Consider the following 27,186-nt stretch of genomic DNA (forward strand, 5'->3'; position numbering starts at 1 on the left):
GAATCAATGAATGGGTTTTTAAGATTTGTCATGCTCTGCTTCTAAGGCATTGGTGGTGCACAAACATGAAAGTGAAACAATATCAAGAGAAGATAATTTCTGAGATTGAGCTAATCAGCTCCGCAAGTAAGTTTTAACTTTTCTCTTGCTGACTGAAATCAACAAAACCCAACCCAGCAAGTAGAGAACTGACTCCCAAAAAAAACCCAAAAGAAAAGGGAAAGAAAGAAAGAACAAAAGGTAATGAAACAAGAAATGCTATTCATTAAGATATCCTAAAAGCTTTGCTGGCTTCTGCTACTGCACAGTTCAGGCTTCTGCTACTGCACAGTTCTTAGGAAGAGGCTCCTCTGCTCCTGCCTCCTGTCTTGGAGAAGTGGACAGGGCTGCCTGCCGATCAGTTGCTCTTCTCCTCATGGATAGTAGAGGCTTGGCATTGCGGTGTCAATGTCGAAGTTCTGGTCGAATCCAAAGCACTCGAGAGACATGAATTCGTCATCGAGCACCGGCAGGGGCTCAACCGACGAGACGGCGGCGAACACCGATGACACTACCTCCTGGAGATCACCGTCCGAGGCCCAGTCCCTGTACCCGGGCACCGGGCACGGCGACACGCCCTGGTGCAGGCATCCGTTGGAGTCGGAGCCAACGGGCGACGCGAGCGACCACGGGGACGAGGCGCCCCGCACGGGGCAGCTCTCGGGCGTCATGGGCGGGAGCGCGGCGGCGGCGCCGATGGCGGCGGCGTCCGTGGTGGTGGTGGTGGCCACCGTGAGGCGCGCGGCGAGGCCCTGCAGCGCGGCCTGCGCGTGCGGGTTGTGCTGCTGCTGCGTCCCTCTTGGCGCCGCCGGAGCCGCCGCCGGGCCTGCAGGTGTGCTCGCCGTGGTAGACGACGTCGAAGAGCGCGGGGTGGTCGTCGGTTCGCTGCACCTGCTTGGTGGCCGGGCAGTTCTGCGAGCTGCGGTGCGTGCAGCGGTAGTAGGCCCGCGGGTGCTTGGCGCCGAGGATGTCCTTCTGGCCGTACTTGCGCCAGCTGTGGCCGTCGGCGGCGGGGCCCTCGGCGCCGCTGCCGCCGCCGCCAGCGGCGCTGACGCGCACCTGCTGGCTCGTCCAGCGCGCCGTGGCCTTGCGCTTCTTGGGGCTGGCGATGGCAGGACGGAAGGGGTGGTGGTCGGAGGCGGCGTCGCTGCTGATCGGGCTCCCGGTCCCGGTGGCGGACAGCGGCGACGGGGCGAGGTCCGGGGACGAGTGCAGCATGCCGATGGAGCGTTCGGTGAGCGCGACGATCTGGTGGACGAGGCGGCGGCAGAGGTCGACGGAGGCGGCGTCCGCGGGCGCGCGCAGCTGCAGCTCGAGATGGCGCACCAGGTCCTGCACGCGGCCCAGCTCCGAGACCAGGAGCGCCCGCCCGCCGCTCTCCACGGCATCCGCCATTGCTGCGCGTGCTGGCAGGCTGCTGCGAGGATCGATCGAGGCTCAGTGAGAGACGGAGCAGGGGAGGCCGCCGGTCGTTGCAGCTGCAGCTCGAGGCTTGTGCTGCGGGCGAGCGATCGGCGACCAGGAGTGGCTTTGCTTGAGTTTGGCGTGGAGGAGGAGTGGTGGTGGTGACTGGTGGGAGGAGTGGAGGCGAGCGGAGGTTTTATAGCAAGCGAAAGCGAGGGAGGGAGGCCGGAGGAGGAAGGGAGCGCGTCCGCGTCGGGGGAATTTCAAGTGAAGTGAGGCGACCAGAGGAAGCCGATCATTTCTTTGACCGCCCCGGATCGGGGAGACCGCGCTGCGATTGGCTGCCGCCTTGCCGGGTCGGGTCTCGGCTTCTCATCTCGTACTATGCTCTGTTTTGCTCTCCACGTTTGATCAATCTCACACGCTCATATTTGAGTTTAAAAAAAGCACTGACACGTGGCCGAGCAAGCACAAGTTTCCCAAGATGAAATGGTACTAGACCACCTGATCAAATGTCTGGTGAGCTGAAAAAATAGTCAAAGTTAAAATCTTTGGCCTGAGCTTGACCCGACAGACTGTTGAATTAGGTTAAACTATTTCTTGATTTTTTTTTCTACTAAGTCGAGTTTTTTAGTTAAATCAGGCCATACGTCAAAAATCATGATCCAAACTTGACCTGGTAGGTCGAGTTGGATCACTTTTTTTTAATAGATCGGGTCGATGTGGCCCATGAACATGTCTAGACGGTACCAATGCACGGATGTGTGTGGTTTCGTTGTTCATGGTTGTTTTGTGATTGGCAAAGAAGAGGAATGGCATGTTTGTAATGTCTGGTGAGTCGAGGACCAATCAAAAGTGTACCCATAGGAAACGTTTTGATATCTCGGTTGCATTGGACCCTTGGTCGCTTGGAGTCTCCACGAGCAAAACAATCGGCTCTTGTTCCGGTCCGCGTAGAGAAGGGGTTGGGATCAAGTAGCTTTGAACAACCTTGCGCCACCGTTATGGTGCCAAAGGTTTCTTTGGCTCTTTAGTCCCTCTTTTCTTGTTTCTCATGTCTTGTTTCCTAATTGGTTCATGTGGTTACAAAAAACTTTGTAATGATATTTTTTTCTCATTTTCAATAAAATATGTGTTCTGAAAGTTCTAAGAAAAAGAAACAAGTAAAGAAGAGGAAGTTCTTTGACATTGGGGTACTACAGTGTTTTAGCTATGCCAATTTGTTACTTCAAAGGCGCATGTTGACGCCACCGCTCTCTTTGCGAATGTATTGTCACTATATTTGATTAAAAACATGATGTACTTTATGATTCGAGTGCATTGTAACATAACTAGTCATTTAAACACTTGTCCTCCCTCCAAGTATTTTGGATAAACCTCAAGACCTTTTGGCTGTATGCCACATTGACAAACAAATTGAAAAGGCCATCTCAGAAAAGAAGGGAAAATGAAGGAAAACCATACTCTACGTGGTAGGTGGTTTTGTATTGGAAATTTCTTGGAAATCTTTTGGAGAAAAAAAGAATTCAATAACAAAGAGCTGGGCCCTGGGGTCTGCACTTCCAACGTAATTAATCAAGATAAGATCCTAGATAAGCTTAACATAGCATTAGATTGGTTATATATACCGTTGGAATGATCGAATCCAATATGATATATTTGTACGCCTTGTTCTATATACGTAAGCAAAAGGGAGAGCTGTGGTCACCTCAATATCAACGATTTGTACTCTTCTAGTTCTAGATACAAGATAGAAGCAGCGATCCTTGTTGACGGCGAAAACGACTAGTCATGAGCTAAGATGAGCGGAGCTCTGGCTTTTGTGTTGAAAAAAAAAAACCATGCGATACCATTCCATGCGGTCTTTTTGTTGGCTAATAATCATCCAATCCTTCACTTTGGCGGTTTGACTCAAGTTGGTTTTCGTTGTTTGACCGTTGAACCAACCCACCGCGTCCCGGACCCGGATCCGCAAACAACCGTGGGAGGGAATCTTGGACCGGGTCCACGGTCTTCCATCCAGGCCCGGCAGCAGCAGCAGGGAGAGGGAGGTGGCCCAGGCATGGCAGACACACAAAGCATGCAGCTGCAATCCAAGCGAGGGTTCAAAGTCAAAATCCTGACCGGTTCAAACCTCCCAAGTTGCCATAAATGCCCTTTTCCTTCTCCTTTTCTTTTCTTTACTTCTGCATGCATGGATTTCTCTTCTCACCTTTTTTTGCTGCTGCACTGCACTGTGGTACAATCTTGGCCGCAGCTGCAGCTCCGAGTTTGATTGGTGACCGTGAGGGCGAAGGCAGCTCCGAAGTCTGCTCCAATTTGTTTGTGTGTGACCTCACTTGTTCTGCTGGAGATTAAATTTGTCCCTTTTTGGGTCTTACATATAGCCTGACCCCGTTTCATTTTTTCCGTTCGTGCATTTGGCACAGGCTGTATACGTATGCTCGTCAAATGGGATTCCATTCCTAGCATGTCATCTGCTACTGCTACCAGCACGCTTGGTTTTTTTTTCTCATGTCTTGTGAAATTTAAGGTTTCATGAATCTAGGTCTATGATTTTTTTAAAAATAAAAATAAACCTAGCGGAATAGTATTCAATATATTTAGTAATTTAGAAGGTTTAAACTGAACCGATAATTATCTTGGAAGGAGCATGTGATGAAAAATAATGTAAAAATAACAAGATACTACAATAACTAATGACACGTTTGGATACCATGGACTAAACTTTAGTCACATAAACTTTAGGTTTATGTATCCAAACTTGTGAACCAAAAAGTGAACTAATTTTTAGTTTTCCAACCCAACTAGCTAGCTATTAGCCCATTAGTTTGCAAATGTGGACTAATATTATAGATTAAAAGGTGCATATGAGTCTTTGTCCACCAAAGATTTTGTGCTTTCTAGTTTACTTTTACTCCATGTACCCAAACAACGTTAGACTAAACTTTAGTTCCAGGTGATCCAAATTAGACCTAAGACAATTGTGAATTAAGTATATATCATCTAGTGGGGTTTCTTATGTTGAACCTTCACACTTGGCTTCAACTCTCAACTTGATGCGGGTGCTATGTGATTTTCAAAAAAAAATAAAAAAAACTGACCAAAACAACCAGTGGCGGATCCAGTATAGTGGCACTGATGTCAGGTGACAGCAGTGGCATTTGGCCCGGCCCAGGTATACTCCTCTGTATTGGATCAGATGACAGCAGCCCAAAATCTCCAATGACATCAGTGCTCTCAGCCCACATCAAAGAATCCTCCGTCATCCAGCCTATTACACTCATGAGACGATAGGCTCGATAACAGCGTAGAATCACTTTCAGATTTTTGCAGGCAGCTTCACTTGTGCCATTTGGCACTACAGTATCATGGATTTATATATGTGGATTGTATCTTATCTTATATACTAGTAAAGCACACTGAATGAAGAAAGTCTAACAAAAACTGATCTTTGTTGACCAATGCGATGCTTATATAAATCGAGATATTATTATTATTATATAGTAGGGCCTGAGATTGATGGTGAGAGTGAGATGTTTTTATTGTTAATTAAAAAATACAGTGAAGTGGCGAAGGGACGGGTGAAGACGTGAAGTGATGGTCAGAGTTTTGGGTTGGGTGTGGAGAAATCAGACAAGCTTGACCGGCGACCGGCCGACGTGTACGCCCGGAATCTGCAACCCTCTTTGCGCGTCGCTGGAATAAACAAAACCGCAAGTACCTCTCCTGTCTCCTCGTGACGTCAGAGACGAAAGATCAGCACTAGGCCTGGTGACGTCAGAGAGAGAGAGAGAGAGAGAGAGAAGAGGAGGAGGAGGAGACATTGTGCCCATCATCACTTTGTTTCCTTGCCAACTACTGACATCCAAATAGAAGTGCCTTTTGTTACCTTAGGGCCCGTTTAGTTGCTGTAACATTGTAGTGTACTGTAGCATTTTGTTTGTATTTGGTAATAATTGTTCAATCATTGACTAATTAGACTCAAAACGTTCGTTTCGCAAAGTACAACCAAATTGTGCAATTAGTTTTTGATTTCGTCAACATTTAATACTCCATGCATATACCGCAAGTTTGATGTGACGGGAAATCTTCTTTTTTATAGTGCCAAAGTTTAGATTTTGGGTAACTGCTTAGTCCAAAGAAAAAGTTGTTTCGCGTGTGCAGCATGCATTTATTAGCTCTTTTGCACCTTTTTTCTTGGAGCTATGAGATATTCTGTTCTTGGTAGGTACGTATCCGTTCTGTTCTGTGTACACTGCACCCTTGCACTGGGTTAGCAATTGCTGTTGGAACGTCGTCCTTGCATTGTAATGGCAAAGCCAAGGGCTTACAATCAACAGGCGGCATGCACGTGCTGCGACAAAGGCCCTATTCATTTTGCTGAAAAGCCATGGCTGAAAATACTGATTTGCTGTGAGAGAAAAATATTGTTTATTTGTTGAAATAGTACAGCTCGTAGGACAAGCGAACAGGGCCAAAACCTCTTCAAGTAGCAGTTTAATTAGCTCTTTCTACATGAGTGATGATACAATATATGAGCAGTTTCAATTCAACTAGCAACTACATGCATGTACTCAAGCAACCTGTTCATCAAGCAAGTGGCATACGTGGTGAGTCATTCCATCTCTATTCTCTAGATCAGGATGATCTCAGTGCGTTTCTGTGACTTCAAGTTGCGAAAGGGCTAGCAATTGGCCAGATGGTTCCTCCTTTATAATTGCACCCTACATGACATGAGTGACTACAACGCGTACGGTATTGTCATCTGATGCTACGACTACGAGGTGTACGTGTACCTCTGCATTGGAAGTGGAAAAGGACACGGCGGAGTTCCCTCCCTTCTCCAGTTCTCCCTCCCCGTAGCAGGCAGGAGCAGGGGACACACCACGCAGTCACGCACCAAGTTGGTGTTCGTAGTTCCTCCGGTGGGCGCGGCGCGTGCATGCAATGCAGGTGGCCCAGCATTGCTTGTTGCTGACCGGTCTGCACATTGCGTTTGACTTCACTTTAAGAAATTGTCATCATAGGATGACGACGATGATATCAGAAGCTTCTGTTCAACGATCGGACCCACCGGTCGTGTGGAACAGAGGAAGTATCCCGTTTTCCGTCCGTACCATGGGATGGGACAACTGCTATCGTCACGCTACTTGGACCAGTTGATCGCTCCAAAACTCCACAGATTTAATTTGGTTCAAAATTTTTATTTTAAACGACAAAAGTTCCTGCCTCAGTATCCGGGTTCCCTCCGTACGGCTAGCTGGGAGAGAGAGGGGCACGCAAGTAGAAATGCATGCAGTGTGAGTACTACTGAACGCTTAAGCCGCATCTCCCGCAAATAACTCAGGCCCACTAATGGGTAATGCCATACTGAAAACTTAAGGCAACTTAGCATTGACCAGAGGCATCTACCGTGCAACGTGTCAATGTTATGCTAACACATGTACATGACACAACGACTTTAAGCAAACACACAAGAATGTCATAGTTTCATATGATTCCAGAACAATAACAAACATCATTCGATATTTCGATCTGAAAGCTAACAGAATAGCGTACTTTTAATAAAACAACAATAAAATACAGCAACACCACTAAAACTCCACGCTAACGTCTCAGTCAGACCATTTTGAAGGTAGCATTACAAGTTCCATTGTTCACACAATCACGACTAGTCCCGAAACGAAAAGGTTCCACACTAGGGAAGCGCTTCCTAGTCTGCCTTGTGGTTCCCATTGCTGGTGGGTGATCTGGACCGCTCTCCGCGCCTTCTGTCATGGGGTGAACTGCCCCTGCGGTCTCTTGAGCGTGACCACTCCCTTCTGCGGTCCCTTGAACGGGACCGCTCCCTCCGGCGGTCCCTTGAGCGAGACCGCTCCCTCCGGTGTTCCCTTGAGCGAGACCGTTCCCTTCGATCCCTTGAATGTGACCGCTCCCTTCTGCGTTCCCTTGAGCGGGATCGCTCCCTTCTGCGAGCGCGGTAAGGTGATGGGCTCCTTTGAGATCCTCCTGCATTTTTAAGAAAAAAATATTAAAGATATAGCTGCAATAATGCAAAATACAAAAGGAACGATCGCAAACCAATGTTTTTCCTTACTAATGTTTTAAAGCACACATGTGGATCACAAGCCTATAAAAGATATATGCAACCAAATTGGCACATACTCACTGTCACACAAGTTTCCCATGGCTACGCTTGTGATTTTTCACTACTTCAAAAATGTGATTTGAATCAAGGAAAACAATGACCTAAACCATAGATGTGTACTCAAAGCTTTGATAGTGTATGCCAGCTAAAAATATAGAACACCACCTAGACCAGATGTGTACTCAGAGCTTCGATAGTGTGGAATTATGCCAGCTAAAAATAGAGAACACCATAAAAGCTACAATTATAATCACAGGTTGTAGGAAACATAACACCTCATGGAGGTCGGTCATTAGAATATTTAGAGATCACTTGATAAAACAACAAACAAGCAAACAAATACCACATGAGTGACACAAAATGTTTAGAGACTGAGTTCATGTTTATGATTAATAAAACAGCATACCACATCTGACAACTGCAAACAAATGAAGTGTTATCCATTCAACTACAATGTATGCAAACTGAACAACACTTCCAGAAGCAAGACAAATGATGCTTAATACAGAAAGCATTGTGGTCATATCATGTGGAGGTGCAAAACTGGCCAACTTTGGTTCATACCTCTTTGACCGCAGTATTTTCCAGGAGTAGGGGTCCTTTCACGAGTTCTTTTAGCCTGAAATGAAGTCGTGAACAAATGTATTAGTTGGTACGCAATGAAACAAGCAATGAACTTCAAGTACGCCAAATAAAGGAGGAACCCAATTCAATCTTAAATTCGAACAGAGTAGTTAATAGAATTGATAAAGAAACTAAGCTTTGCCCTTTTGCTGAAAAAAAATAGAGTCATGGATCATTAAGCTTGTCAATTCTTGATCAAAATTCTTGTGATACAAGTAGATTAATAACTTTACGTTTCATGCCAGCTCAACCAAAGATGACTTTTGTGCACTCGTTCCGTGGTCGGTGTAGCCATGGTCCAAGGAAGCGCCAGCTTATGCCTCTTGTGATGTCCCTCAAATCAAGATACTGGTCGATGAAGTTCGCATCAGACTCGGTGGTTGGTGTCGTGACATGGCAGCAGCATGCACCATGTAAGCTTAGTCGAAGCAGACAAATCGTAGAGCCTGTTGGATCATGAGCGTGATGTTGACGATGGCGGTTGTGGTAGAGGTGGCGGTGGCGGTGGTGGTGGCGGTGATGCAACACACAACAAGACTCCACGATCGCTCTATGGCGACAGCCCTCGTGTTGATGTAGCACGTATGCATTGTCGGTGAGGGAGGTGTAGACGACAAGTGGTGATGAGCTCTGAGGGTGTGGTGATAAGCACCATCACGTCAGCTGCACATCCTTTGGAGACAACCATGGTTGAAGACTGCACAGCCTGGACCAACCAGGTTGACGTAGAGGCAGCCCAGCACCATGTTAAACTGGAAGGTCAGGAAGTCAGCACGAGACGAGAGTTAAGACCCCAGTTGAAGAGCCACAGAAGAGGTTTTCCCCATTCACCACACTAGGATTGCATCAGAACACATCACAAATGATTCTCTTTGAATTTAGTCTGGCCCATTTCACCTGAGTGGAATTTCCAGGCTTGGCTGTTCCAGAATATACTCTTCCATCACAGGGAAAGAGCATATTTGTAATCTTCTACCCATAACATACCTCATCTCAAGGAGTCAAGGACACTTCACCAAAGTTTTAAACTGAACATAGCATAGCATCATTGAAGTTTTAATGTAATGGAATATGCTTTTTCCATGGTGCACAAGATTAATGTATTACTATGTTACTAAGACATCAGTGATTTTCAAGACTAAAGTGGGAGGGGGGAGGGACAGACACAACAACAACAACAACAACATATCCTGTCAGTCCCAAGCAAGTTGGGGGAGGGACAGACACAAGACAAAAAACCATGCTTGACAGTATAGTAGCTTTATATTTTTAACTGTACTACTGCTAGTATTAGACTACATGAAATTACTATATACAAAGATAACATGACAAAACTAGCACTATTCAACAAAAATGCAACAGAAAAATGCGTAATGTAATGAATCAGTACAGTTAGTATCTACCTTCTCTACAGTGACCAGGCGACCTTCAAGTACAGTGCGGTGCAGATACTTGATGCAGCGTCTTGCATCTTCAAGAGTATCCATAGTCACAAAGGCAAAGCCACGGGATTCTTTTGTCCTAGGATCAAGAACAACATGACAGTTTTTAACCTGCATTGAAAGATGGAACTGATTAATTGGATACCAGAAGGTTAGACAATCAGATAGAGGTAAATTTGAGACAATAATTTTCTCGAACAACACAGGAGAACAGCATGTCATTTCATCAAGAAGAGAAATAATACGTAGGAGACAAGAGTCTACTACTAGTACAAGGAAGAGAGACTCCTGAACTCAACACTCACAGCATAATACACTAACCCAGCACTCGTATCTCTGTGCTTAGCTGAAGAAACATCTCCTTAAGAGCAAGGCTCCAGCCATGCACCAAAGATGACCCCAAGAGACCGTCATAATAAGAATGCGTGAACTAATAATTTGAGACCATACCTTTCCTTCTTTACTAAAGAACTTCTGAAGATCTTCTTCAGTTACACGAGTAGACAATCCAGTCACATAAAGGTTATTCCCTGGATTTCTATCATCTGGGCTCCTGTGCATGATAAAGAACTGAACATCAGTACTGCCCCAGTCACATATTTGTGTAGAATTGCAAAACTGGAGCTAAAAACAAATCATTGCCTCATTGGAACCATTAATATTTGATAAACTATCAATTACAAGTGATATACTTGCCTGGACCGACTTCTATCCCTTGACCTTGATCTACCACGTCTCCTAGGAGGAGACCTTGAAGTGCTGCGTCTCTTTGGACTCCTTGGACGTGAGGACCGTGAAGCACTCTTTGGTGGAGGTGACCTTGAGGGGCTGCGTCTCTTTGGAGGAGGTGAGCTTGAAGTGCCATTTCTATCATCAGGAGGTGTAATAGACCGTGCAGTGTACCTAAAAGCAATATTTCAAAAACCAGAACACACCAGATTATAAGAATTTGGTCTGAGTGAGAGAACAAGAGAATTATTATAACAAGTCCACCATGCGGGGTACTAACCTCACTTCCCTGGCTTGTGACATCTAATAAGAAAACACAACAGAGTGTAGTGTCAGATAAACAGCCAATAAATTACAGACTGCAACATAAATACTAATCATAGGAAGAAAACAAACTTCACAATTAATCCTAAAACTTGAAATGTGAATAAACACATGTGACAACATTAGGGCTTATCCGTCTATGGAAATAGGGAAGGAAGCAAAATGGAATATTTTGCCTTTTAACTGGTATACACACTTAAGCAATGTGACATGAAAAGATACATTATTGTAACAAAAAGTAATAGAAATTGGCAGCTCAAAGACCGAAATGAGGCAAGATAGCAAAAAAAGTATGATAAGAATCCATCTTCAGCTCGTAATTATTCTACCTTAATAACCTGAAACAAAGCGTAGTTGTCCAATAGGTCTACACTTCTTGGTTCACCTTTCCAAATACTTATTTTTCATGTTTAGTTTTACCAAAATCAGTGGGTCGTTCCATGAAACTTCAATCACATATGAGGAACTGCAGTGATGGCACGCATCATGAAGTTGACAAAATGTAACTGTGGAACACATAGCAGAAATACAAGCAGAACTAGTGTATATAGCAAATTCCATTCTAATTACTCACATACACCAAACCACAAATTATTAAATATACACCACACTGCTGAAGCATCCACTAACTAATAAAATGCAAAATGAAACTAAAAAATAAATGATGATATGCCAGAACATACATGAATTGAATGATCCAGTGACCCCATCTCGAGTGTTAAACAAAGCAAAACATGAACCAAGTAATGATCGAATTCTGGGAGAACCTAGCTTTTGAAGACTAAATCAACAAGTAAACATAGTGTTTTGTAGAATGTGGGTTTCTTTGGATTGTTGGGCATCTCCCCACTCCCCAGTAGGTTAGTTTTTCAAACAGGAAATTTCCTAGCCTAGACCCATACATGACAGAAGAGTCCATATACCATAATACTTGGCAGTGATGATCTGAGTACCTTAAAAATGAAGCTGCAAACCGAAGCACCAGATGAAGACTCGAGGAACCAACTAAAGGTGGTCTACCTGCAAGAAGGAAAGAGTAAATGAGCATAAATCAGTAAACAAACCATCAGGAACCAGAAAGTGCAAAGTACACATCTGTGGCTTCCAACCATTTAAGTTCAGCAGTTCAGGTTCGTGGACTGTTCTAGGCGCCCCGATTAGGTGTTGTTTAGTTTTTTTTTTTCGGTTGCCCATGACGACTGTAGTGGCAGATTTGATGATTTACTAGTTCAATTAAGAGAACCAGGAAAAATAGTATAGTACCCCAAAACTATAAGCTAGCAATAATAATAAATGAAGATTTCCAAATCTGTCTCCACTTTCCGGTATATATGCTCATGGGTCTTGAGACTATTATTGAACGGAAGAAATAAGAAAACAAAACAAACAAATCGGAATCAAGCAATAAGTCATCCACGGTAGCAGCATGACCAGATCTGGTTCGAGGCCGGCAACAAGAATCAGCCACGATTCCCTTTCTCGGCACCCCGCAACCAGCGGAAGAAAAATCCAAAACACGCAGCCACACGAACCCCTATAAGAACTCGAATCGAACAAAATTTAGCTCAGTTCGTGCGCGGCGTTTTCCTATCCAGATCTGGCGCCGCAAGACCCCGGAGGCAGCGCCGCAGCTGCGACCTAGCTCGGCAGCTGCTTCAGACAGCGACTAGCCCAACCAGATCTACCACCCGATCTAAGCCGTGTGGATTCACGAGGAAATGTCAGACCCACAGCAACGCGAACAGCTACGAGGAAGAGGAAGGGGAACGGCGGAGGTAGAAGCCAGAGGAAGGGGAGGGGAACGGCGGAGGTAGAAGCCAGCACCTGCGGGCTCGGGGAAGCAGCCACCGTCGCCGGCCGATGGCGAGAGGGCGAGGCGGCGGCTCTGGAGCCGTCTGCGAGGAGCAGCACGTCAAGGGGCCGCACGGGTCAGGGTCAGGTCACAGGTCAGGGACAGGGCTACCCGCTGCGACAAAAATCAGCTCGCACGTGACCGCTTGCTTGTCGTGCCGTGCCGTGCCGCCGTTGAACGGGCCCATATGGGCTGCAATTCGCCTAAGGCCGGCCTGATCAAAGTGCTTTATGGCCTTGTTCAGTTTCTGGCAGTAAAGTTTTGGGTGTTATATCGGGTGTCACGTTTGAATGTTGTATGGGGTGTTCTGATACTAATAAAAAAATAAATTACAGAATCCGTAGGTAAACCGCGAGACGAATTTATTAAGTCTAATTAATCCATCATTAGCGCATGTGTTACTGTAGCACTTTTATTGTCAGATCATAGGCTAATTAGGGCAGTTCCAATGGTGTATTGATGATGGTTTCTATCCTCATTAAATGATTTGCCACGTAGGCAAAACGCTGACATGACAACGTAATTAATGAAGAAAGAGAGCAAAAATTCTAGAAATTATTTCCTCATGAAAAAATCAGGTCTTCTCGTGACTCAATACACCAAGAAACCATGAAATCGCAATTGTGGAGAAACCACCAATTTTTAGGGGGCTCGTACCGTACTCCCATTGGAGTAAGAAGATAGAGTTGGGAGAGAGAAAGAGAAAATAATTATTACTCATAGAAACCATGGGTTGGAAAGCAGTATTTTTTTTGTGCGGTATCCTATGTTATAGAAACTACTAGTTTTTTTTTCATTGGGACCGCCCTTAGGCTTAAAAGATTCGTCTCGTAAATTAGTCGCAATCTATGTAATTAATTATTTTTTAGTCTATATTTAATACTCTATGTAAATGTCAAAACATTCGATGTGACGAGATGTAAAGGTTTTGGTAGGACCTAAACAAGGGGTATGTAATTGTAAGAAAAAAAAAGTATTTCCATCTAAAGAAGTCTTTTGTCCCTAAAAAAAGAAAAGAAGTCTTTTGTTTCTAAAAAAAATCCAAAAAAGTCTATTAGCCTCAACTCCCCATTTCCATCTTATCTACAAAAGTGATTTTGTTTGACTTCTTAACTTAAAACTGTTCATTTTTTACCTCCTGAACGGTTTTTGTTATCGTTTTTGCGGGTGTAGCGTCGCATCAGTCGATCTACATGATGTTACGTCCGCTGAGAGCAGACAGAGGTATGCTCCCCTAGCATTCGTTAGTTCTTCTCATTCGAGATTAGTGTTTAGAGGATAAATCAAACTATAATTTTTTTAAAAATGTCTTATAATTTAGAACGAAGAGAGTATTATACTTAGTTGATGTTAATCGTCAAGACTATGTAGAAATGTAGGTGAAGCATCGTTAGAACCATAGTTAGCGTTGACCCCCCTGCCCTTTCAAAGTAACAGTGTTAGCATGTATGGTTGAAACTTTATGTTTGATTTTAGTTATTGAGTGACAACTGTTGGACTGACCATGTGTTTAAGTGTTGATTGAGCTAGGTGAAATCAACACTAAGGGTTAAGTTAGATGGCATCCACAGCGTAGATAGAGAAGGCCACCAGTTGATAATGCTCAACGTTACATAGAAAAAGTGAGAAGCAAGCACAAAGACAAAAGTATAGACTTTACTTTTGTTTTTTTTATTGAGGCCAAAGTTTTCTACAATTCGTCTATTCAAAGATCTATCGTTACAATTCTATCTCTCACTCATTCATACTATTTTCTACACCTGTCGCGTATAAGGGCCCATTGTCAGACACGTACGCGTACAAAAACCCATACCAACATCAAGTGCTCGGCTTAAATTATTTTATTATGAGAGAAAAATATTGTGGCGTGACTAATAAGTTCAAGCCAAAAGGCCTCACCTCGCCGCGCTCGCCCCGAACGCCACCTCCACCACCCGCGAACGCCTCGCCTCCCGCGCCGGACGCGTCGCCGCGTCAAAAAGTCGGCGAGCCGCGCCACGGGGCTGCCGGCGCGTCACTGCAGTGCGGCCTCCAAGCGCACCAGCGCGGTGACAGCCAGGAGCCCATCCGATCCCCTCCAAGCCAATCCAACCCCCCCGCATCATGCAGCCGCAACGCCATCGCCATCGCTCCGGAGCCCGCTGCCGCGACCAGCAGCAGCAGCCGCCGCGGGGCCAAGGCGGGCCACCACCAGGCCTAGGAGCGCCCAGCGGTGCTGACGGTGTGGCGCAAGCCGCTGCTCCAGCAGTCCAGCTTCACCGTCTGCTACGCGTCCGGTGCCCTCGCCTTCCGCGTCGACTGCTACGACTTCCCGGAGCACCTCGCTGCGCACCTCGAGGGAATGGAGGTAGGCTCGGCCCTTGGTGGGTGCATGTGAGTTGGGATAGATGATTAGGCCTACACCGTGCGTCTCGAACATCCTAGCCTTGTCTGGCAGGGCCTTGCGTAGGACGCAGAGCATGGACTCACGAGCAGCAGCCGCTTGCCGCGCAGCCTCTCTAGGATGTTAGGGCCGGCGGCTCGCCGGGCCTAGGATCTCGCCGGCTCCGGCGATGCCCGGAGCGCGGTCACCAGGAACTTTGTGTGTGAGAGCTTGGAACAAGAACACAGAGAAAACTGTTTCTTTCCACTGCGATGCGCACCTTTCTTTGATGCATTCAATTGATCTTATCAAGGCCTACGATCCGGTTTCCCCGCCACGGTTAGCAGCTACATGGTATACCTTATCTTGCGGTATCCATGCGACATGCACGGCATGCTCACCATGATGGGAACAACCCTTACGACGCGGTCTCGGCGTGCCCACGTGTGCAATCACCGTGGCACCCAAGAATCTACGCAAATTACAAACATGTTTGAATGTTCAGCAAACTAAACTATGCACTAAATATGGATACACAATGTGACACGATTACAAAGGGCAGAACACAACATTTCACCCCCTTAATCGTGACACAACTTACTGATGCCCAGCTGTTGACGCATCTCCACGAATTTCACCCTTCCCAGTGGCTTCGTCAGGATGTCTGCAAGCTGTTTATCAGTGCTCACATGATCCACTTTTGCAATCCCATTAGCAACACACTCTCTTATGTAATGGCACCAAGTGTCGATGTGCTTAGTTTCATGATACACCGAATTCTTGCACAGCTCAAGTGCTAACTTGCTGTCCATGAGAAGCTTGAACTTTTGTAGTTCTTCTCCAGTCAAATCTGCAATGAGTCTACTCAGCCACACACCTTGGCAAGCAGCTAAAGCTGCAGCTATATATTCGGCCTCACAACTTGACAGTGACACTGCTCTTTGTTTCTGTGAGGACCAGGTTACAACATTGCCATTCAGGAAGAACACCACACCAGAAGTGCTCTTTCTTTTCTCCAAGTCACCAGCATGATCACTGTCAGAGTAGCCTAATAGTTTCAGTTCTGTAGTGGGTTTGTTCAGGTACTTACAACCATATTCAGTGGTTCCTGCTATGTATCTCACAATCCTCTTCAAAGCAGCCCAATGCTCATTAGTAGGAGACTCCATGAATCTACTAACCATCCCTACTGAGTAAGCAAGGTCTGGCCTAGTATTAACTAGATATCTCAAGCTACCAACAATGCTTCTGAATCTAGTTATATCTCTTGTAGTATCTGGCTTTCCTGGCAAGAGTTTACTATTCTAATCCATTGGGGTATCCACTGTGTTACAGCCAGTCATACCACATTGCTCAACCAATTTTGTTGCATATGCTCTTTGGCAAATAGAGATCTCCCTAGGTTTCTAATTTACTTCCATACCCAAGTAATAGCTCAATAGGCCCAAATCACTCATACTGAAAGTTCTGCACATTTGTTGCTTGAACTCTAAAATTTTCTTGCTGTCAGGTCCACAGATGATGAGATCGTCTACATAGACTCCAAGTAGCAACAATGAGTCACCACTCCCTCTTTTATAGACTGCATGTTCCTCTTCACTTCTACAGAACCCCAGTTTCACAAGTTCATGGTCCAATTTTGCATTCCAGGCCCTAGGTGCCTGTTTCAGGCCATACAATGCCTTTCTTAATTTCATCACCTTCCCTAGGCACCTTGGATTCTGGAAGCCTGGAGGTTGATGAACATATACTTCCTCCTACAAATCTCCATTCAAGAAAGCAGACTTGACATCCATGTGATGCACTTGCCACCTTCCCTGAGTTGCTAGTGCTAGGATCAACTTGATAGTCTCTATCCTAGCCATAGGAGCAAATACCTCCTCATAGTCCACTCCATGCTTTTGAGCATAGCCCTTTGCAATAAGTCTTGCTTTGTGCTTGAGTATGTTACCTTCTGGATCCCTTTTCACATTATAAACCCACTTCAAACCTATTGCTTTGTGACCTTTTGGCAAATCTGTATAATACCAAGTGTTATTTTCTTGTATTGATTTCAACTCATTGTTCATAGCTTCTAGCCAGCACTCCTCCTCTAGTGCTTCATCTACTCCAGATGGTTCATCAGCTGCAAGCAAGCACACACCACTGAATTCATAATCCTGAACTTCTTTAGTCGAACCAAACAAATCATCAAGTGTTCTGAATCTGAGTGGTCCCCCAAAAGTATCTTTTGAATGATTACTCGGGGGTGTTGCCCAATTCACAACTGGTGCTTGATTTGATCCTAGAGTATTCTGGGGACTAGGAGTTGCATCATTTGGATAGACAACATCTCCTTGTTCTTCAACCTCACCCCCTTGGTTTTTTGCAGCAGGTTCTACTGCTTCATCTCCTATTGTCGGATTTTCATCAGACTGTTCATAACTGACAACAAAACTGTCTGAAAGTTGGTCTGTGTTGCTGACTGTATTGGTCCAACTCCAGGGTTGTTTTTCATCAAAAATAACATCTCTGCTGACAACTAATCTCTTAGTAGTAGGGTCATAAAATCTGTAACCTTTTGTGCCTGATTCATAGCCTATAAAGACCATTTTCTTTGATCTGTTAGAGAGTTTCTTCAAACCTGGACCAATCAGCTTCACATGTGCTACACAACCAAAAGTCCTGAGATGATTCACCTTGGGCTTTTTCCCATGCCAAGCCTCAAAGGGTTTCATATTGTTCAGACTCTTTGTAGGTGATCTGTTCAATATGTAGACAACAGTGCACACTGCTTCACCCCAAAGTTCAGATGGAACATTCATTGATTTCAACATGCATCTTGCCATTTCAATGACAGTTTGATTTCTCCTCTCCACCACTCCATTCTATTGGGGAGAATATGGAGTGGTGGTGAAGTGTTTGATTCCACCTTCACTGCAGAATACAGAGAACATATTTGACACAAATTCTCCTCCTCTGTCAGTCCTAAGTGCTTTCAACTTGCCATCTGACTCCATTTCAGCTCTAAGTTTTATTTTCTTGAAACACTCTAGAGCCTGATCTTTTGATTTCAGCATCTCTACCCACATGTATCTACTATGATCATCAACTACCAAGAGGAAATAAGATGCACCTCCTACTATCTTTGGGGTAATATGACCACATAAATCAGCATGCACAAGTTCTAAGCACTTTTCAGCTCTGTAGCTTGACACTTTGGGAAAAGGAGTTCTGTGTTGTTTCCCAAGAACACAACCATCACACACTTTTTCTACCCTTGTAACTGCTGGCAACCCCTCTACCATATGCTTAGCATTGAGATCACTCAAAGCTCTGAAATTTAAATGCCCATATCTAGCATGCCAAAGTCAAGACTGATTGTCACACTGTGCAAGCAGGCAAACTGGTGGAACTAGATTCAGATTTGCAAGGTATAGTCTATTGCCAGTTCTAGGTGCAGAGATTAGCAGGGTCTGTTCCTGATCAAACACACAAAGTCTTCCATCTCCTCCCATATACTTAAAGCCCTTTTCTTCTAACTAACCCAAGCTAATTATGCTACTCTTCAACTGAGGAATAAAGTAGACGTTAGTTAGTACCTTGTGACCGTGTTGACGATCCTGGATCACCACAGATCCCACACCATGGATGTCGACGCGGGAGCCATCGCCGAACCGCACCGAGCCATGAACACTGGTGTCGAGCTATGACAGCGCCGACCGTGTGCCCGTCATATGATTGCTCGCGCCGATGTCCAACACCCACACGTTGTTGGGGACATCAACGGGGATCACTTTCTTCATTAGATGGACGAACTGGTGTGACCCATGCACGACGTCGCACATGGCCAGCATTAGTGTGCCGGTTTCATGACCAACAGCCATGTTCACCTCTGCTGGTTGCCCCTCTTTCTTCTTATCCTTCTTGGGTGGGCGCTTGCAGTCCTCCGCCCAATGGCCATAGATGCCACAGTTGCGGCACCAACCCTTGCGCCGTGGCATTCCCATCGAAGTGAGTTTGACGCCGCCAGCGCCGCCGCCTTCAGGACACGCCGCCGGCTGTTTGTTCTTGGCCTGGGTGGATCCACCGCTCCCATCGCCTTCCTTTTGTGCAGTGCAGAGTCGATGTTGATTCTTCTCCAGCCAATCTTCCTCGGCCAACAGCAGTCGGCCCGCCTTGTCGGTGATGTTATCGATCTTGTCGTCGAACCGCTCCTCCGCCGCACGAAGACGCCCACGAGCTCCTCCACTGTCAGAGTTTTGAGATCGCAGAACATCTCGATGGAGACAACGATGCTGGCGAACTGGGCGGGCACAACGCGCAGGAACTTCTTCACGACACGTGTATCCTCCATCGTCTCACCGAGAGACTTGAGGTTGCTGATGAGGTTGGTGATGCGCATTCCAAAGTCGTCGATCGTCTCGCCGTCCTTGAACTTGATGTTCTCGAACTCCTGCAGCAGCTTCTGCGCATTGACGTCCTTCACGCGATCCGCTCCAAGGCGCATCGTTCGCACCACCTCCCATGCCTCCTTCATGGTCTTGCGGTTCCCAAGCATTTGCCACATCTCGCTCGGCACCGAGCGCATGAGTGTGCTCATGGCCTGGCAATCATGGGCTCGCTTTGGATTTGTACCAGGATCTATGGCATACCATATCTCCATCGCCTCGTAGTTGCATTGCATCAGCATGGTCCACTCCATGTAGTTGGAGCGAGTCAGCATGGGCCACATCAGGGAATTCTCCTTCACGCCGCTAGAGCTGGAGCCTCCGGTGTCGCCCATGGTGGACGGTGGTTGTCGATGCGGGATCACGTGCTTCTTCTTCGCTGGCTCTCGTGGTGGACTCACGGATCCACCGTAGAACATCCAACGGCTTCGATACCACAGTGTTAGGGCTGGTGGCTCGCCGGACCTAGGATCTCGCTGGCTCCGGTGATGCCCGGAGCGCGGTCACCAGGAACTTTGTGTGTGAGAGCTCAGAACAAGAACACAGAGAAAACTATTTCTTTCCACTACGATGCGCACCTTTCTTTGATGCATTCAATTGATCTTATCAAGGCCTATGATCCAGTTTCCCTACCATGGTTAGCAGCTACATGGTATACCTTATCTTGCGGTATCCATGCGACATGCACGGTATGCTCACCATGATGGGATCGGCCCTTACGACGCGGTCTCGGCGTGCCCACGTGTGTAATCACCGTGGCACCCAAGAATCTACACAAATTACAAACATGTTTGAATGTTCAGCAAACTAAACTATGCACTAAATATGGATACACAATGTGACATGATTACAAAGGGTAGAGCACAACATACACAATGTGACATGATTACAAAGGGAAGAACACAACATAGGAAGTCCGTCACGTTGAAACAGCAGCCGGCCCACACGGTCGGCGCGACCGCGTCCTTCGCGGTCGCCGTCGCCGCCGTCATTTGTCTGGCCCGCTGCGCCAGCGCCGAGGCATTCCTCGGCGTCTTCGAACGTGAGGGGTGACAGATGGTGGAGATGCCGTGCGCCGAGCACGACGCGTACGCCGCCGAGACGCACGGGCGCAGGGTGGAGAGCGCAAGGAGCTCTTAGACCACGAACCCCTTAGCGGCGAACATGGCGATGAGGGTGGGCACGGTGGAGTTGGGAGCAGGAGCTTGGTGTTGGGCGCAGCTGGCGATGAGGCGAGCACGTCCTTGCGCCCCAGCCACAACGGGTAGAAGGGACCCCAACATGGCGAGGCGTAGTCACGGTCGCATCCACGGCAAGGAGAAGAGCGGTAATGAGTGCGTGCCTCGCGCGTAGGCCGCCACAGGCACTCGTGCTCTCCACCTCGCGTGCTAGCCGCCGCGCCGCTCGTGCGCAAGCCGCAGCGGGCGGGCTTGTTAAGGGAGGAGGCAGGACTTGACGTACATACACATTTCCTGTGTATGTATACGTGCCTGGCTGTAGACCCAGGTATGTAGGAGACGTATAAAATGGCATGGATGAGGAGACATAAATATAATAATAGTTCTCTAAATAGACGAATTAAAATAGCGTATCTCTAAACTTGTAAAACTGTAATGGTATAAAAAAACTTATTTTTGTCGGTCAAGACGTAATAGAGTATGTGACTGGGTTTAGGATAGATAGTTGTTGACACAAAAAATGTCTATTTTGTGAAGTTATCAAAATATGGAACGGATTTCACCATTACATTCCTCTCATCGAGATGGTAAAAAAACATATATGGAATGTCTAATTTAGAGTCTTGTTATGCCCCGGGAAAAATGCTCCGTTGTTGAAAGTTTCGACCCGAGTCGGGACTTTCAACCATTGGAAGTTTCGACGGGTGTCAGAACTTCCAAAAAGCCTAAAGAAACCTGCTCGGGTGTCTAGGGTTATCCCCACATCGGGAGTTCTGACCCAAGTCGGGACTTTCGACAGACTTAATAAAAAGACCTGTTTAGATCTGGCCTTTTGGATTCCGATCCGAACTATTCTAAACTCGTGTGAAACTTAAAAAATAAGTCTTGGAGAGGTTTCCTACTGGGATAAGGCCAACCCCTCTCTATATATGAGAGGATTATAGACGATTGAGTTCCCGTCTATCCAATCGAAACAAAAACACAACAAATCAATCTACTATCCCTTTTTACCCTCTCTTCCACTCTACCTCTTCTCCTCATTCTTCGTGCGGTGCTGCATGGCTGGAGGATCAATGACGATGACGCTCTAGAGCGGTTAGGCCGGCTAGGGCAGCACATAGCCACCGCACGCCCCAATGGGGTCCCTCTAGGGCGTGTGGGGTTTTGGGTCTCAAGAGACCTCGCCGATGTGTCTTGCATATCGCGTTCCCGGTGAGGCTCCTCCGGCGATGTGTCTTACGTATCGCGCTCATCGCTAGAGGCACAAGGTCCAGGTGTGGACATCCCCTAGGCGTCGGCCGATCCCAAAATCGGTTAGGCCCTACATCGAGCGATCTTGCTCCTTATCGAGTGTGTGACCTAATTAAGCATCAGCACACTTTTTGGTAACTCCGCTGGGGAAAAAGATTGCTTTAGCTCTACTTTGTAGCTGAATCTCTTTGCCCTAGGCCTACTCTTTACCGATTTACCTTTTTATGTTCTCATTACTGTTGCTTAATCTGGCCGAAAAGGCCAAAAGCTTCTGGTCTTAATCTCCTTTTATCAAGATGTGGAACAACGGTCACAACGGTGAGTTGACTAGTCCAATGGGTGAGGAGATCCTCATCAGGTCTACAACCATAGCTAAGCTGAAGGTAGATGGGATTACTAAAGATTCTCCTCTTTTCTATACTATGGTTAAGATGAATTCTGCATTTGATAAGTTAGAGGAAGGAATCTTTGGTACTCCTATTACTACTTCACTTCATGTTGGATATACTAGTGAATCGGCCTCGGTTTTTAGTCAACCTCAGTATGAGAGGTCGTTTTACTATTATTTTGACTAGCGCCTGAAACCGATAGGGCCAATTTAGGAGAGGCTACCACTATACCTCCTGGTAAGAGGCTATCTTATTGTTATATTGATCAATATGGCAAGATTATTTTTAGGAAGAAACCCAAATTGGTCTCTTCAGCAGCTGAAACCGATAAGACTAATTCAGGAGGGGTTAGCACTATTCTTCCCACTACTACATATACACCCAATTCGGCTTATACTTCTCGAACCGATGATGGGACAATAGCACCGCACGCTTCATTGCCTCATATTACGATGTTGTCTAACTCTCCAAAGTCATCAAGCATGGCTCCAATGCCTAAGGCTTCATGTAATGCCTCCCAAATCGATTCACAAAAAAATATTAATCAGATTTGGAAATAAAAAAGGCAAAGTTGGACATGCAAGCTACGTAGACGGAGATGCACATCCTTTGCCTTGCAAAAAGACACTTTCCATGGCTGAAACTCTGGAGATCAATAATCTAGCCGTCTTGATTCGATCGGAGCAAGCCGATTTCGCTATTGGAAAGAATATGATAATCGACGACCCTAGAGAACATAAGAAGGGAAAGAAAGTCTTAGATCGTGAGGTGGTGCTAGAAAAGTCCAATGATAATTAGGAGAGCCTTAAGATCACTATCAAATTTACTAGGCTCGGGGGTCAAGCTCAAACTCCCGTGGACAAGCAGAAATCAACCAATAACACTATTGTTCGAAGAGGATCGATTAGGCTAACTTTAAAAGTCGACCAAACTGATTTTACTATTGGTGGACAGAAAAAATCAGCAAGATCGATTTCCCAAATCAGTCAAGCTAGCTGCAAGCAAAAATTGCAGCACACATATAAAGATGGAGTATTGATTCCTTACCCATTAATACGTTAAAATCCTCACCATTGGAGGATGCCTGTTGGTTTAGCTCACAATGAGCAATGGTATGTCCCTCATAGCTGATTAAGCTATGGCCAATCGAGCTCCAACAAGGCAAGACCAATTAAGACGGTTTTGGTTAAGCTTGCTAATTAGGTCCAACAAAAGGGTAAGGCATCAATAGAGCAAGTTTATGTGTTGACAAACAAGGAAGTTCTCACTAATCCCATAGGAAAGGCCGATGAGCAAATTATCATCAAAATCGTCTCCGCATATTTTTCAATCAAAGAAAGTGAAGGACCGATTGTCATTGACAATTTGGACCAATCTGATGTGGAGAAAATATCAAGGGGCCCTACTACAAATGATCATGATGCCTAGAGTAGCACATCGACTCTTGAGAACTTCCTACCGACATGGTGCCCTTCAGGTTTGTCGAGAACACAAAAGCACAAACTCCAGCGTACTCGTTGCAAGAAGCTTGAGGAAGAAGGGCTAACAAAGATGGGGAAAGAAATCTTCAACAAGGAACCAATTTTCCCTTAGTCAAGCAAGAAAGAGCTAGCCACCTGCTCAAAGTTGGCTGAGCCAATTTCCCACTCGGCTAAGCCGACTTCCCCTATCTCTGGCCAAGTCAGCCAAGCCGACTCTAAGTCGGCTAATAAGATGAATTCTTCTATTGCAGCTCCTCTGGCCACTGTGCAAAGTTGGCTTAGCCGATTCCAAGTTGACTAAGCCAACTCCCACAATTCCAGTAGCCGCTGATATGCCTTTGGTTGATTTGGCACCTATTTTTGTTCATGCAGGTGTTGGGGGCCTTCTAGAAATCAAGATGGCTTTGCTCCTCAGAGTGCTATTTTCTAGAAGCCAGCAGACCACGTGAATCATTTCAAGCCACTACATGTGAAGGGCTACATTAATGGCAAACTGGTCAACACCATGTTGGTGGATAACGAAGCCATGGTGAATCTAATGCAATATTCACTTTATAAGAAGCTTGGCGGATCTGATAAGGAGCAAATTAAGACCAAGAGGACGATCATAGGTGTTGGAGGAAAATATATTATGCTAAGGGATTTGCCTTGATGAAGCTTACTATTAGGAGCAAAACATTGCCCACCGTCTTCTTTGTTGCAGAGGTGCAAGGGAGCTACAGTTTGATTCTTAGGCATGAATGGATTCATGGCAATCGAGGTGTGCCTTCTAGCTTGCACTAGTTCCTCATTCAGTGGGTGAATAATGAAGTTGAGATCATCCATGCAGACTCATCGGCTTATACCATGGTCGATGCCCCTTTGCTTGGGGGCATAATGATATGATTTGCTTGTCAGGGAGAGACATTGCTGGTTTTGAGTCATTAGAGGAGGCTTTGTTCCCATTTCTCTAGAGCCGATTGATGATCGGCTCCATATCATCATGTAGTGTAAATTCTATTTAGATAGGGAATTACGTGGGCCAACCCATGTGAACAAATTGATATTGAGATTGGTATTAGACCATGGCCGACGTTTGCAAATCAAAATTCAGAAGCCGATTAGAAATTAAGTTAATCATGCTTCTCAAGAATTCTTTATCAACACCATTGATTCTTCGTGCATCTAGGAGTGGAGCTCCATTCACATTATATATTATTGCCAAAGAGGGTGCATCGGTGTTGTGTTGACTCAAGAAGACAAAAGGAAGGATGTGTTATCATCTATGTTGATTGATGTCTTCTTGATCCTTTGATAAGGTATGCCCATATAGAGAAATTATGCTTGTCACTGTACTATGCGTGTGCTAAGATGAGGCATTATCTTTTGTCTAGTACATATGTTGTTGCTTGCTAGGCCGTTGTGATAAAGCACATGTTATATCGGCCAATTTTTTGTGGAAGGATAGGCAAATGGGCATACGCACTAATAGAATATGACTTGACTTTTGAACCATTGAAAGGTCAAATTCTTGCTCATTTTATTGTTGAGCATGGTATTGATTTATAAAATGAAGTCAATTACCTTACTTTTACTCCATGAAAATTATACTTTGATGGATCGGTTTGTAAAGATAGCCAAGGTGTTGGTATTATTCTTGTTTCTCCCAATGGTGCTGAAATTGGGATGTCAAATCGATTAGATTTCTATTGTACCAACAATCAAACTGAATATGAAGCTCTCTTATTTGGGTTGATCATGTTGTGATCCATGGAGGTAAAATATATTGAAGCCTATAGTGATTCATTACTGGTGGTACAACAAATTGCTGGTGAATTTTAATGTTTAGAAAGATCACTAAGAACTTGTCTTGATGCTTGCCTTGATATTATTGATTATTTTGCCAAAATCTAAATTCGGCATATTCTAAGGCATGAAATTAAAAAGCCAACATGTTAGCTCAATAAGCATCTGCTATGATGTCCGTTGGTATATTTTAATGCACACAAAAGATCCGCAAGCGCACGGATACCGCTGTAGCTTTCACCCGGAGGTATTCCAAGTATCATATGCACAGGGAAACGTGTGAGACTAACTACGGTCTAACTTAACTAAGGGTAGCAACAAAGTTAGGATAAATAGGAGTATAGAGAGGATTACTAAAGTTCTCTAGTTCTGACTTAGGTAAGCTTATGTCTTCTACTATTAAACTAAGGACATTACTAGGGAAAGACACCAGCAGAGGATACTTTTCTTTGCAACCTTGTCCTACGTGCACCTACAGACAAGAGGTGGATTACAAAGGATCAACAAAGCTATATAGTATAGGCTATATAGAACTTATGTTACTCACGTGATCTACCACCTTTCGAAATGCAGGGTGCATCCATGATTAACCCAAGTCTAAGCACCACGCTTACACTTACGATTAATACTATACTCCCCCTAGGAAGAGAATAAAGCAATCAAAAGTGAGTTGTGAACCTGAAGAACAATATAAACAAGATACTTACTTGAATCAGAAGTTGATTACCAGAGAAATCTCAGACGCAAGCTTAGATAGAACTTGAATCCACCAAGGTACACGCCGTAGAGTGAGCACCGATAGGCCGGCACCTCCTCCAAACTCTTCCCTCACTCTCTATCTCACTATTATTTATAAGACTAGATCCTATGGAGGATTAATCTTCTGTTGATAGCTGGCTTTGATCCTCATGATATGAATTAGGGTTTTAGGATGGCTCTAGAGAGGGTGACAGGGGCTGGTATATATAGGCCAGAGTGTCCAACGTGAGCCCTTGGATCAAACTAACTTAAAGGATGACGTAGATGCAACCTAGTAGGCGGTGGAGAACTGACATTACGACGCAGAGGCTAACAAGTGGGCCCAGGGGCTAGGTGGCCTACAAGTGGGGCCGATCAGCCCCATATGGTAGCCCCTTAGTGTCTGCTTCGGTGGAGAGCCTCCTAGAGTCTTCTAGAATCTTCCCACGCTGTTTACGTAGCTAAATTCCGTAATTTCCTTTAACGAATAGGTCCCCCTTGATAGTTTTTTGGATAAACCCCGCTGAAAACACAGATTCACCAAACCTCATGGAATTTATTAGTTTAAACTACTATACCTATGTTTGGTGATGGAATTAAGTATAAATGCAGGTTATGTTGACGGTTTATAATTGATGTTAGTGACCGTCAACAACGTCGGTGGGCGTAATTTTCATATTCAAGAATAGTCGATGCATAAAAATTTGAATTTTTCCCATGCAAGGACAGACTAGTCGGCAAGCCGACTAACTAAGTCATCTCAATCGACTCCCTTGCTACTATGGCCAAGTCGAGTAGGCAGACTACCCTAGTCAGCCAAGCCAACTCCTCTAAGTCAGCTAGGCCGACTGCCCCAGTCGGCTCAGCTGATTCCCCTATGGCCAGTCCGGTCACTTCGCTCGAGAAGCTCCCAAATCGATCCAACATAACTCCTAGTGATGTTGGAGCTGATTACGATGGAAGACAAGCTCTATTCTTAATCTTCCTTAGTAATATCCCTTATGTGT

The 27,186-nt window shown here is 45.5% G+C and overlaps 3 protein-coding genes and 1 pseudogene across 3 annotated transcripts; all 4 read right to left on the minus strand.

Moving 5' to 3' along the window:
- Positions 1 to 71: 71 nt before the first annotated feature.
- Positions 72 to 1,575, minus strand: LOC136500908 (transcription factor WRKY19-like; annotated as a pseudogene).
- A 5,366-nt stretch (positions 1,576 to 6,941) lies between these two features.
- Positions 6,942 to 12,693, minus strand: LOC136500303 (serine/arginine-rich splicing factor SR45a-like). The gene is made up of 8 exons (XM_066495649.1): positions 12,538 to 12,693; positions 11,667 to 11,733; positions 10,670 to 10,692; positions 10,357 to 10,563; positions 10,111 to 10,213; positions 9,622 to 9,771; positions 8,159 to 8,213; positions 6,942 to 7,455 (listed from the first exon to the last, which is right to left on the minus strand). The coding sequence occupies exons 3-8, from the start codon at positions 10,690 to 10,692 to the stop codon at positions 7,160 to 7,162; spliced, it is 834 nt and encodes a 277-aa protein (XP_066351746.1). The 5' UTR covers positions 11,667 to 11,733; positions 12,538 to 12,693; the 3' UTR covers positions 6,942 to 7,159.
- Positions 12,694 to 15,508: 2,815 nt separating this feature from the next.
- LOC136499804 (secreted RxLR effector protein 161-like) lies at positions 15,509 to 16,111 on the minus strand. The gene has a single exon (XM_066495329.1). The coding sequence runs from the start codon at positions 16,109 to 16,111 to the stop codon at positions 15,509 to 15,511; it is 603 nt and encodes a 200-aa protein (XP_066351426.1).
- A 2,502-nt stretch (positions 16,112 to 18,613) lies between these two features.
- Positions 18,614 to 19,692, minus strand: LOC136499805 (uncharacterized). Its single transcript, XM_066495330.1, has 2 exons — positions 19,214 to 19,692; positions 18,614 to 19,157 (listed from the first exon to the last, which is right to left on the minus strand). Exons 1-2 carry the CDS (start codon positions 19,690 to 19,692, stop codon positions 18,614 to 18,616), a joined length of 1,023 nt encoding a protein of 340 aa, XP_066351427.1.
- Between the last annotated feature and the right edge of the window lie 7,494 nt (positions 19,693 to 27,186).

This window comes from Miscanthus floridulus, chromosome 13, assembly GCF_019320115.1.
Source record: "Miscanthus floridulus cultivar M001 chromosome 13, ASM1932011v1, whole genome shotgun sequence".
In the NCBI taxonomy this organism is placed as follows: domain Eukaryota; kingdom Viridiplantae; phylum Streptophyta; class Magnoliopsida; order Poales; family Poaceae; genus Miscanthus; species Miscanthus floridulus.

Bases quoted from the DNA above. Each gene is read 5' to 3' on its own strand.
- LOC136500303 (XM_066495649.1), bottom strand. From the start codon at position 10,692: ATGTCACAAGCCAGGGAAGTGAG. The intron at 9,772-10,110 runs GTATGGTCTCAA...CTTTCAATGCAG, and splicing joins TCTTTAGTAAAGAAGGAAAG to GTTAAAAACTGTCATGTTGT. The intron at 8,214-9,621 runs GTAGATACTAAC...ACTTCATTTCAG, and splicing joins GCCTGGTCACTGTAGAGAAG to GCTAAAAGAACTCGTGAAAG.
- LOC136499804 (XM_066495329.1), bottom strand. From the start codon at position 16,111: ATGGTTAGTAGATTCATGGAGTCTCCTACTAATGAGCATTGGGCTGCT.
- LOC136499805 (XM_066495330.1), bottom strand. From the start codon at position 19,692: ATGGGCGACACCGGAGGCTCCAGCTCTAGCGGCGTGAAGGAGAATTCC. The intron at 19,158-19,213 runs GTTCGCCAGCAT...AAACTCTGACAG, and splicing joins CTGCGCGTTGTGCCCGCCCA to TGGAGGAGCTCGTGGGCGTC.